The sequence below is a fragment of the Eutrigla gurnardus genome (assembly GCF_963514095.1).
Source record: "Eutrigla gurnardus genome assembly, chromosome: 14".
Lineage (NCBI taxonomy): Eukaryota > Metazoa > Chordata > Actinopteri > Perciformes > Triglidae > Eutrigla > Eutrigla gurnardus.
The window spans coordinates 23412327-23424316 of record NC_139937.1 but is presented as its reverse complement, the minus strand read 5'-3'; the positions used below and the strand labels follow the sequence as shown (position 1 = coordinate 23424316).

The 11990-nt window shown below is 42.3% G+C and overlaps 3 protein-coding genes across 3 annotated transcripts; all 3 read right to left on the bottom strand.

Annotated features, from left to right (window-relative positions):
• Positions 1 to 682: 682 nt before the first annotated feature.
• LOC311024875 (zona pellucida sperm-binding protein 3-like) lies at positions 683 to 4107 on the bottom strand (the record flags this gene model as incomplete). The annotated part of the gene is made up of 8 exons (XM_084027450.1): positions 683 to 1068; positions 1463 to 1536; positions 1647 to 1732; positions 1825 to 1930; positions 2068 to 2242; positions 2865 to 2968; positions 3068 to 3183; positions 3637 to 4107. The coding sequence occupies 8 exons, from the start codon at positions 4105 to 4107 to the stop codon at positions 683 to 685; spliced, it is 1518 nt and encodes a 505-aa protein (XP_083883576.1).
• Positions 4108 to 5007: 900 nt separating this feature from the next.
• On the bottom strand, positions 5008 to 7157 carry LOC311025132 (uncharacterized protein). The gene is made up of 3 exons (XM_084027877.1): positions 6230 to 7157; positions 5702 to 5821; positions 5008 to 5582 (listed from the first exon to the last, which is right to left on the bottom strand). Exons 1-3 carry the CDS (start codon positions 6279 to 6281, stop codon positions 5380 to 5382), a joined length of 375 nt encoding a protein of 124 aa, XP_083884003.1. The 5' UTR covers positions 6282 to 7157; the 3' UTR covers positions 5008 to 5379.
• A 188-nt stretch (positions 7158 to 7345) lies between these two features.
• On the bottom strand, positions 7346 to 11879 carry tektl1 (tektin like 1). The gene is made up of 8 exons (XM_084027876.1): positions 11150 to 11879; positions 10417 to 10701; positions 10073 to 10177; positions 9309 to 9459; positions 9012 to 9178; positions 8847 to 8942; positions 8647 to 8760; positions 7346 to 7870 (listed from the first exon to the last, which is right to left on the bottom strand). The coding sequence occupies exons 1-8, from the start codon at positions 11456 to 11458 to the stop codon at positions 7643 to 7645; spliced, it is 1455 nt and encodes a 484-aa protein (XP_083884002.1). The 5' UTR covers positions 11459 to 11879; the 3' UTR covers positions 7346 to 7642.
• Positions 11880 to 11990: the final 111 nt, after the last annotated feature.

Below are 11990 nucleotides of genomic sequence, written 5' to 3'. Positions count from 1 at the left end.
TAGTAGCTTTTTGGAGAGTTTTGAGTCTTTTTGTTATCTGACAAAGTGCCTTTTAGTGTTTGCACTTTGATTTAGTTTAGACTTTTTTGGGAAATGCCCTGTTCGGCCAAGAGTATTAAGATCTCATATTTGTTTGTTCAATATTGAGCTAGCCAACAGTAGGCTATTTAAGCTTAGCACAAAGACTAAATACAAGTGGAAACAGCTAGCCTAACTCTGTCCAAAGTATTTGTTTGAGTGTTTGTTTAATCTGTATAAGATACTAATGTCTGCTAAGCAGAGTGGTTATGGCATAAAAGCCCTGAGCAGCGAGTTTGATTCCCAGCTGACCGAACATCACTCCCCAACACTTTCAAAATAAAAGCCAAAAAACTGCAGCTTGCAGCTTAATATTGAACGGACAGATATGAGAGTGGTGTCAATCTTCTCATCTAGCTCTCAGTAACAAAGATAATTAACTTATTTCCAAAAATATCAAACTACTCTTTTTAAGAGGATGATGTAGGCTTTAAAGGTAATCCAGTTGCAGAGGCAGTTAGTACCCGCGACTACCATCTTGCGTGTGGAATAATACAGACACCAAAAACATTTACATCAACCTCTAGATTATTGCTTTGAGCTCATTAGGAGTCATGCAATGAGCCACAAGGAATGAATTTATCTCCGTACATATGTACAGTGTTTATTTGTGAAAATCAAAGATGTCTTCAAATATTGTATGCGTTTTTGTGATTTCCTCCTCCTTCACCACCTCCTCCACAACAGCGAAGCCTTTCACCTGCTCTCCATCACCTTCCATCTCAACCCACGCCACTCCTTCTCCTCCGAACGGCCATTCTAACCTCTGCTCTGTGTTCTCCACCTTACCCATGAGAGTCACTGCTGCTGTGGCACCAGGCTGCGAAGTCGGCCTCCATTCAGTCACCTCTCTGCTCATCCCTTTTTGTGACGCTGCTGCTGTTTTCCTCGATGTTGTTGTTGAGGCAGAGACCTTCTTCCTCTTTGAGGCTGCGGTGGATTTCACTTTAGGCTTTATTGTCCACGGCTGGCTGCTGATTATTTTGGTCACTGGAAAATGTTAAATATTTGATATAAGAATAGAATTTGTTCCAAATTGACAGCAGATATTAGTATTAAAAAAATAAATCAATTTAATATTTTTTCATTTCTTTCTATTTTTACTTCCGCGGGTGGCATTTTTTCCCTCCAAAACACATTTACATTTGTTTTAATGTAAAGTAAAAGTAAATTATCCGTAAAACATTATACCTTTATCTTGCAGTGAGATCCTCTAATGGCACAGCTAGATTTAAACTCGAGAACACACGAGAAGAAATTACAGACATACTTGCATAATATAGTTGGTCTTCTAATTAGGCTTGGAATTACACAAAGCATAAAAAAATGCTTAAGCGTCTTTTCATGGGATTTGTTGGTAATATATAATTTCTTAAAGACTCACCTGCTGATGCGGCAGAGCTACAGTTGAAGTCGCAGCAGGTGCACACCGAGTCTGGTCCATACAACTCAACCCATCTGAGGAAGAACAACCAAAAACAAAGCGGATCCTGTTTGTGCCAAGAATTGTACAACGTGTCTACACTTTTTAATTCTCATTCAATTTCTTTAAGCACAACAAAACGCACCTCCTTGTTTTTGTGTCGTAGTTGCAGGACTTGGCCGTTGGTGTGGGAACAGAACTGCCCACCGACATGGAGCAGTGCATGTAGAGCTGCGACAGGAGATCAGATCCAATCAGTTCAAACAAAACCTGGACAAGCAAAGAAATTAGACCAGGTAATGACTTGAAGCAATTTTGCTCACATGGCCTGTCATTCCCGTGAAAATGAAGGCGTCCACGGAGAATCTCACAGCATTGCTTTTGTGTTGGATGAATTTTGAGCGACCATCCTTGCTTTCAACCATACAACTTTATCAGAGGGAGAAAAACCTCACCTTTAAATATGCAATTTTTTTTATACACATCTGTTTCTTTTTATAAATAAAATCTGAGTGAAAATAAATATCAAGGATGTCAGTTTGTTTGAGAGTAGAGGCGTCTATTACCCAAAGTTTTGCACGACTGGAAACTGAGGTGTGGATGTGTGGGATGTCTCCGGAGTCGCGTAACACGAGTGGACATAGAGTCTTTTGTCTTGGGACAGGGACAGAGCCTCTGCCTCAAAGTACATGGGCTTCCCGAGCACGTACTGATCTGATGGCGAAAGCCTTTCCCACTGAGCTGAAAGACATGAAGCAAATCAGGCAACAAGAACAGCAGAAGCTTCAGGATTCATCCTTTTTCATGCAGTCCAGGTTCCCGAAATTCCAGTGCAAAGACTGAATTTCATCAAAGAGTTTGTTTGTTTGTTTTTTTAAACCAAATGCTGTGACACATAACACCAACCCGAGTTTCTTTAAAAAGGACCAGTGCATAGGATTTCAAATAATCTATTTGCCGAAGTGGAATATATGAATCATAATTGTATAATTGGCTGAAACTAGGAATCGTTGTTGCGACCTACTTAGAATGAGCCCTTCATATCTACATAAGCAGCTCCTCCTCACAGAGCGATGAAATCCTAAAACGCCCCATTCCCACCACTAGATGCCACTCAATCTGACCGTTTCATAGAGCACATTTTGGGGTTGTTTACTGGTAGTTACAGAGGACTTACGGGGAAACATAGCTGTTGTTAGGGATGAAATTGTTTCCCTTGCTTTTTACTCCGTGGGACCATTAAAAGGGCTGACGCCACCAATCCAAGTTCTAAATGCATAGTTTCTTCAACAATTTAAGACTTTTGAGAGCCCATTGAAATCAGTTAATACGATAATTTTTTATTTTTTTTTGCAGGTTTTACCATTTCGTGGAGTCAAAATAAATTTTGCTCTGTTCTTCATTGGTGTGTAGATCTTGCGTACTCCCATCTTTGGTGTGTAGCCAATTTTGTAGGAGTATTGGTACCTAAACATTTAACATTGTTCAGAGTAATAAAATATTATTGACGTTATAGGGTTAAAAGAACTTTGCGCAGAATGCTTTCTGGTCCAGATCCAATCTCACCTGTTATAATAACATGCAACTGGTAGGGTGAAAGGTGCAGCTCGCCTGATTGGTCCTTGGAGCCTTGATGGATTATATTGCAGCTTGTTTGAATACGCCCACTGGTTTTTAATCATCTGCAAATAAATAACTGGTTAAATCATCTATTTCCCTTTAACAAGTGCTACACCAGCATTCCTGCTGATCTGCCTGATCATGACTATAATGTAAGTAAAGCAGCAAATTATATCATTTGAGGAACGGGCATCATCAATTTTCTGGCATTGTTGACTGACTGCTTAGTCGATTGCCAAAGTTGCCAATCCATTGAATCAATGTTGAAATAGTAGTTGAAATATATTAGGATAGAAAAAAACTGTTAGCATGGAGTAAAACTGTTAGCATGGCTTAAATCTGTTAGCATAGAGTGAAACTGTTAGCATGTCTTAAAAATGTTAGCATGGCTTAAAACTGTTAGCATAGAGTAAAACTGTTAGCATAGAGTAAAACTGTTGGCATAGAGTAAAACTGTTGGCATAGAGTGAAACGGTTAGCATAACATAAAATATCAGACTATTGTTAAAGCTCACCGTGCGTTTGGTTCCACACATGTCAACGTCATATTCAAAATAAAGGTAGTCCCTCGTGGATTTACTGCTCCGGCACGTCCCCAGTGTAAGGTGAGAGTCCGGTTCACCGGTGCCCAGAATACTCCTCCGCACCTGCACGAGCATCTTTTTAGACTCGCACGAAGTCCTCACGGGAAAACCCGAAACACTGGGCGGAATTGTGTGCGCGCGGACCGGGAACAGGATCTCCCGGACGGGCTCGGGTAAAGGCTCCTGCCCGGTGCCTCTGGACGGAGAGAAGTACTCCATCTCCACCAGCGGCAGCCTGGAGTCCACGAACACGGGGAGGTGGAGGTACGGCGGAGATTGAACCGGCGCGTCTTTCCGGAGACCTTTTCTCATCGCCTGGGTCGTTTGAGCCTCAAACGTCGGCGGTGTTGCTCCATCGGAGGACGTCAACGGCAGCAAGAACAACAGCGAGAGGTAAAGCATATCCGGAAGTTGTGTATGTTTCATTTTACGGTTTAAACAATTCAACCTCGACTTAAGAGTTTTGTCACTGATGACGTTGCCCTGAGTTGGAGTCAAATCAACAGCACCTGGTACTAACGACGAGCTAGCTAACGCAAACAAAATGGCGCCACTCGCCGCTTGTCTGTTGGGGAAACAATTTGACGGTTATTTGAAGTTACCGCGCTTAACGGGTATTTAGTTCAAATTTTCCAGCTCAGTTAGTGTAACGAGTAAAATAGTCAGTTCGTGTACTTTTTGTTTTATTGCAAAAACACGTTTAAACCCATTTCGTGTCAAGAAAATAACAAGAGGAACCAATAACATTGATGGTTTCCAATGAGGGACGTCCATTTCCGGTGAACTTCCTGAATTTAAACAGAACAAAGCTATAATTAATTAATAGAAATATTAGCAACGTCTGTAGTTTTCTGCTATGGAAAGTCAAAATACACATTGTTAAAAAGATTTAGAGAGCATGACATTACATTGATAAAAATGCAATTGAACCCATTTGAAAAGTTTTAATTTGGTCATTAACGTCTTCCCGGATGTATAAAAAACAGTTTGCGTTATGCATTCATTTTGTATTGTTTTATTTATGTATACTTTGTTTTGTTTCGGTCTGGGTGGCGTCCTGTTAGCTGTTTTTATTAGATATTTATTTTAATAGATGTTATTATGAATTCAATTATTAGTTTGTTTCTGTGGTATTGTCACGTCGTTAGTTTCTTGCCTGATGTTGAAAAGAAGAAGAAAACAATAATAAAGACAGCGTTTGAAAAATATAAAGAGATTAGATGATATTGGCATAATACAAAAAAATACCAGAATGTTATCGGATCAAATAAAAATCTGAAGGAATATATGACACAATTAAGCACATACTTGCATACAAATTGTAAAGCCCTCTGAGACAAATTGACTGATACGTGGATCGAGGTAGTTTACTTTATCACAGTTTTTATAAAAAAAATACTGAATTGTGGGTACATAGGTTAAAGATATTACACTCATCCACACAGTTCTGGAAACAGAAAGGTGCATCTTTAGTTCACAATCAGGCAAAAATAAAAGTTTTTCCATCTCAAACAATTGGTCAGGTCAACAGGTCAATTAAACCTTGGTTTATCACAGATTTGTGCACGGTACTAAAAGGAAGTTGAGCACACTGTCAGTTCATTATAAGGCGGAAAAGGCAACTGAACTTCATGTGTATATAACTAGTTCTCTTCCACATATTTCTTCTATCCATCAAACTGAGTAGGAAATAAGAAGTGCAAGCAATATGCCAGTCCAGCGGGGGGTAGCAGGTATTGCAGCAACGTTGCACAAGTGTGTGTCGCAGCATTCATTGGTGAAGGTGAAGTTGAGTCCCATGGTTTCCTTTTCCCCCGTGACTCCACACAGGGACGGCAGGATGCAGCTCTTCTCGTACAACACCACACAGAAGTCTCCTGAAAATCATGAGGTCATCACTTCATTGCACGCTGAAACATCTCCCACCGCATTTCTCAGTTCTTTTTCTCAGTTTTGATTAATTTAAATTTTGCTCAGTGACTTGAGGCGCCCTCACCTTTCACGCCCACAGCTCTGCTGGACAGGCACACCTGCCCAGCTGGACACTTGACTGGGAATTTGATGCAGTCCAGAGGTGAGATGGCGGGGAACACACAGGTGTAACAGAAGAGGGGAACTGAAGGACAGGCGTGTTGTTTAAAACTACAACATTTCTGAAAAGTTTAGTTTTGCAGAAGGGCTTGACTTGTGATTGGTCTGAATTTAAATCCTCAAGTGTTAACATGTTGTAATTGATGATGAAGAAATCTTCTATCATTAGTATCGGTGGTAATGGTCTTCGTTGTCTTATGTCATTGTAAGCTGAATATCTTTGAGTTTGTGGTTGTTAGACGACAACTAACACACACAGGTTAATCTATCAATCAAGAAAATAATTTGCAGATTATCACCTCTAATAATAATCGTTATTGCTGCCATACTATAAGCTACTGCTACAAATACATGTGTGCAGTAGCATGCATGTTTAGTGCATTCATACACAAAACCAAACACATAAACACACACTTGTGTTTTGTTCACTTACCCACAGCTGGTAGTAAACACAGGAGAAGCAGCGAGCAAACCAGCCTCGACATTGTTGACCTTTTCCAAGGAAGGAAATATACTTGCAGCTTGATTCTTCAGCTGTTAATGTCGTCTCTTTCTCGTTCTTTTCTAGAACAGACGGTGAAGTATCCGTTTGTATGAATTAAAGAGTTTCCGATCAGCTTCATCCAGGCTTTTCTCAGCTTCCTCAGTCGGCCCAGCTGAAGGTAAATCTCCTCTGGTTTCTCCTGATATTCTGTTTGTTAACTCCAAGAATCTCCACACCCCAATACTTAATTCAATAAGGCTGTTAGGATCCCGTTGACAGCCATGCCTTTACAACGCTGCCAGGGCTTACTGTCCTGCAAACAATAGCCTCATTCACATTCAAGAGAATCAATGGGACTTTGTGAGGAAATTACACTCTAGTTTAGGCTGAAAACGATATAAAATGTCCACTTAACATCATGTATGTTTTACAGAATGACAGGACGTGTAGCATGTACTATGAGGTAAAACGGGCAGGTTCATCAAATCATGTCTTATTTCTTAATGAGAGACGTTGAGCATGGTCGGAGGGCTGTCAAGTGACATGCTGTCCCATGACTAGATATCTGAACAGGCGGTCGGAACAGTGCCACAGTTCTTATTCACCAATCTTTAAAGCTGTTTTTGTTCACAGAAAAAGGACACGTTGGTCAGTTGAGGTCTTAAAATAAACTGTACTTCAGTTTAATGAGTTTCAGGGAGAAATGTGATAATCTTGTTAGATGAAAATCATATTGCACACCATGCCATCAATTTATTTCTGTGTCTATTTTTTCATCTGTATAGAAGACCATTATCCTATCATGGTCATGTTTTTCACAGAAAAGATAACTGAATTAGACCATGGTGAAATGGATACAGCATTTAACACTGACATGCCATTCGTTTATTACTTACTATTGCTTTATTACTGAGGTCTGTTGCCAATTCAGATTTTGTCAGTCACATTACAGGCCATTTGTTTAAGCCGTCTTGACTTACCGGAGACAAATCCTCAGAATATTGTTGTCCCCATGTGTCGATGTGGAAGATTTCATTCTGAAATCATGGGTGCTATAACCTCCACCACTATTGTGTGGAGACTTTCCACAAGATTTTCATGTTGGGTGATAAGGGCTGGATCACAGTCTGCATTACCAAAGGGGTCAGATGGGGGGGTTCAGGGTTCTGTGCAGGTTCTTCCTCAACATGGACCTGACCTTGTGCATGGGGGGTGTAAATGAAACTCCATATAGTTTAACCCACACAGTGCATCACATTTTATTTCTCTTGAACCAGTACATTTTGCACATGGCTTCTCCTTATTTCTCACAACACACTTAAAGCTACCATCTTTATCTGCTTGCAATTAATTGCTGCAGCCCTACTGAATACAAGACAGGAGGGCTTGGCTTCTGCACGCCCCCTGCTGGAGGACAGAAGGCATGGCTCGCTTGTCGACCTGCTGACGCCGCATGCGGAGGACAGCTGCATCCACCTGAGCTGCTACACTCTTGCCATGCTGGTCGTCCAGCAGCCGCAGGCATGCGCGCTGCAGCCTCGCCAGCTCGCCCTCCGAGGACGTTAGACATCGCTTCAGCTTTGCACTGCCCTGAGAGACACACAGGAAATACATTTGGCCTGGTTTCGTTCGTTTAAGACACTTGCAGGCAACAAAAGGGGAGGTTAGTGTTAAACCACAGATTGCTCTTTTGAGATATATGGTGGAAAAAGTTGTGCCAGCATATTTTGAATATGAAGAGATCCTGGTGTGTTTGTCTTCATTTTCACACATGCGGTAAGAACCTCCTATTATCTTATGTTTAGCCTTAACACCCAACCTTAAAAAGGTGTTAGAATGAGTCATGCACATTGTTGTCTGCAGAGGTGCGAGTGCAAGCCATCACAATATTTTCTGTTTTCACATTTCTATGCCACATTCTAATAAATATCTTTGTCATTTATGTTATTTATGGCTTCACAAATACTTAATAAATAACTAATTAAAGCTCAGCAATCAAACGTTTGTACAACAATTTGTAGGTTGTCACTACCAGGTTGTGAAAAAAATCGAACTGGAGCTGCACTCATCATTTTGATGTCCTCACTAGGTCAGATATGTAATTGATATTGTTTGTATTAACAAATCCCCAGAGAATTATCACCCGACTGTAGTTCACCTGTTCTGTAGTGATTTAGCTCATTGTTTTGGAAAATACTGTTTTGCTGCAGTCGGGCAGCTGTTTTCAGCACAATTCATTTTAAGTCAGGATGCTTTGCAGCCTATTTCCCCCAGAGGTTAAGTGGTCAAACTATTGGAGGGTTCTTCCTCCTTCATGAAAAGATGGTGGTAGCCACATTTAAGAGTGTGTAGTAAGCAGTAAACACCTGAATGAGATGAGCAGCCTCAGGTAACTGTGTCCCTGGGTGTCTCTGATAAACCTGCACCAGAGGCCTGTTGAGTTTCTCTCTGGACAGTATGTCACCACTGCACTCTGGACCCTGTAAACAGAAGAACACAGGGGGGGAAAAGGTCAGGTTGTCTCCAACAAAGTCCCCGATCCTGCTCCACGTCCACACTAACTAACCTGCTCCCTGCCGTGGCTGTGACGAATACTGTTAATTTCCCTCTGCTTGCGAAACATGGCCTGCCTGGTGGCGGCATACATCAGTGTCAGGTTTTGCTACAAAAGACAAAAGGAAATGTTATTCTGATTAAAAAATTATGCTTGAAATGTTCTATATGAGTCTACCTGCAGGCCGACTGTCTCTGCAATTTTCTTCACCAGCCCATCGTTGGTGGCGCGGTGAACAGCTCTCTGCCTGCTGATGGCATCGCTAAGCATCCCTCTGATGTTTTCCCTCAGCAGCTGAGACTGGTTGAGCGTCAAAGTGGACGACTCCAGAACATGTTTACATTCTGCAAGAAGGCAAATTAGTATATCAGGCGTTTCTGTTCTGTTGAGCACGATGCCTGGGTGGCTGTAGACTTAGCTCGTATATAAACACTGCATTAAAGCCACTTCTTCAGGTGGATACTGATGTTGTACCTGGTGTAAAGGGACTGATGGAGTCTGATTTGTTGAAGGTCTGGCCAGCGCTGCCGTGTCCTCCAGCGGAGCCTCTGTGAGGCAGCAGCTCCAGGACACGAGCCCTCTCACTGGCACAGTCCAGCAGCTGTCTGCTGCTCTGACCCAGAGCCTGGAAGACACAGAGGGGGGCTTAAAGACGACTCGCTGGGGCTGCAACTATCTATATTCCCAGTATAGATTTATCTAACAATCATGTCCACCACACTTCAGTGAAAACCTAAATTAACTATCACGTTAAACAATGAAAAGCAGCAAAACTTTCACAAGCTGGAACTTGAAAGTGTTTGATGTTTTCCCTTCATAGAATTCATCAAATGATTAACCACACAATTAGTTTTTTGTCAATTTACTTTCAACAAATGTTGATGAGGTCATTGTGGGATTATGATTGTTAACCTGTGATTATGCTGGTGGGGGGGGGGGGGGGACCTACAGACACGCTGATTTTCAAGTCATGTAATGATTAATTAATCCATTTACACATGTCTCTGCATTTCAAATGAAATGGGTGTTTTGGATTTATTTTATAATAATTTTGACAGTTCCACTTATCGTTCTTAAGTTTGTTGAGCTGTTTTCTTAAAAACAAAGACTGCATTATTATTATATATAAGATCAAATAACGTTATGATAATAGGTCTTGGCAGGTAATTTGATCTTCAAAAAGAAACTGAAGGGTGGAGGTTATTGGTGATGAGTCAACCGTGATGTTGTAAAATCACCTGTAGCTGGGTCAGTGTGTTTCTCAGCGCTCCCTCCAGATCCAGTTTCAACTGGGCCAGCTCTCTTTTCTCACACAGCAACAAGTAATCTGCACCATCTTTCTCCTGCAACAGAGCAGACCTGTCAGCGAACACGCCTCCCCCCTCGAAGTTGGCAGAAATACAGGATTTAACTCATTAATCCGTCTGTTGAATCGCTCAAACCATTGCAGTTTCTTCTCAACAAGAAACAAACAAAACAGCAGCCCTGAAGGGATTCAGTGTTTTTCTTTGTGGATGGTCAGATATGAGACTGTATCTATATGTATTTATTTATTTTGTAGGGGAGAGAAGAGGCGCCTCACGGTCTCGGTGGTGGATGGCCTCCTGGTCCTCCCCTCGGAGCTCCTCCTGTTGACGGTCAGATCAGCCCTGAGGCTGCGCAGCATCTTCTCCAGGTGACCCTTCTCCCTCTCCAGCTTGACGCCCTCCTCGGCCACCCTGCCGGCCTGCCGACGCAGCTGGCCCTCCACCTCCCGCACCCTCCGCATGTACCCCCCTGCCACGGCTACGCTGGCCCCCGCACACTGCTCACGCATGCTGGTAGGCGGGAACGGGGCCACGGACGTCCTCTGGGAGCCACTGGGGAACTTGAGAATGAGTGAGTGATGGAAGGTTCAAATACCGCACCGAAGTACAACTTTGAGGTACAAGTACTCCACTTGAGTATTTTCATTTTAAACTTTATTCTGCACGACATTTCAGAGAAATAAAACATCTAATTTTGATTTAACAACTACTACTAAAACATAATGCTAAATAATTCAATGCTTCTATAATAAAACAATCCAGTGTAATATGTACTTCAACACTATGAATGCCATTATACGTTTTTAAAAAAACGATATTTTGCTGAAAATAGGCAACTTCTTGTACTTTTTAATGCAGGATTTTCAGGCTTCTTGCCAGTTTTATACTGTGGTATCTTTTTATTTTAGAAAGGGATATGAATGGGCCTACTTCTCCTTTTATACAAGGTGTAACCTGATCCCCAGTCAGTCAGATCACCAGTGAAGTGCTTCCTGTTGTCTGTCTCACCATCGCTCCGGCAGTTCGAGCCCGCGACGTCTTATCTTTGCAGACGCAGTCACGACTCTCTCCGCTTTCCTGTTCAGTCATCTCATCTTCGTGCGTTTCCGTCGTGCCGTCTTTGCCCTTTCGGGTGAAACCGGCGGTGGCTCTGCTGCTGCTGCAGCTCCGGGGCCGGCTGCAACTAGTCCCGGACAGCCCGGCACGAGTCTGCCGCACTAGGCGCTCCGCCCGCCGGATGGAGCGGACCGTTGCGTCGCTCCAGGACTCCGGTCCGATGGTGACGGAGCCGAGGGGCACCGACCGGACCTGCTGCATTCCTCCAAGTCCGCTTCACTTCCGAAGAAAACCCGCCGTTTAGCATCAGCTGCCAACAGCATTAGTTCCGTCAGTGTAAACTTTGTATGTCGAGGTATGAGCTCCATAGCAACCGTTTCCGTAGCAACCAGCAACTCCAAGCTAATCGGTGATTGGATAACTAGGGATGTCATTCAACACCAACGACACAAACGAACAACGATACACAACGGTTAAAACGCGTGAGCACAAGCCAAGTTAACTACGACTCCCGAGGTGCATTTCGGCAAGAAACATAATCAGATCTTAGAATCCTGCAGCACTAATAGCAGGTGAACGATGACCTACAGTTTAAACCAATCTAACTTTAATAAACTGACTTTTTTAATTGATTAGTATGCCGTTCATTCATTTAAAAAACAAATTTTTTGAATTCACTACTATTCTACTGTTGAGCTTTTCCATAGCAACGGCGGAAGGCTCATGGGTATTGTAGTTAAACTATTATTATGGGACAAACCATGAGTTCTTACACACAAAACATGCATGATAG

Excerpts from the sequence above, each read along its gene's own strand:
- LOC311025132 (XM_084027877.1), bottom strand. The coding sequence starts at position 6,281 with ATGTCGAGGCTGGTTTGCTCGCTGCTTCTCCTGTGTTTACTACCAGCT. Across the intron at positions 5,822-6,229 it reads GTGTTTACTACCAGCTGTGG|TTCCCCTCTTCTGTTACACC; the intron begins GTAAGTGAACAA and ends CCTGTCCTTCAG. Across the intron at positions 5,583-5,701 it reads CAGAGCTGTGGGCGTGAAAG|GAGACTTCTGTGTGGTGTTG; the intron begins GTGAGGGCGCCT and ends CATGATTTTCAG.
- tektl1 (XM_084027876.1), bottom strand. The coding sequence starts at position 11,458 with ATGCAGCAGGTCCGGTCGGTGCCCCTCGGCTCCGTCACCATCGGACCG. Across the intron at positions 9,460-10,072 it reads ACACACTGACCCAGCTACAG|GCTCTGGGTCAGAGCAGCAG; the intron begins GTGATTTTACAA and ends TGTGTCTTCCAG. Across the intron at positions 7,871-8,646 it reads AGGCTGCTCATCTCATTCAG|GGCAGTGCAAAGCTGAAGCG; the intron begins GTGTTTACTGCT and ends TGTGTCTCTCAG.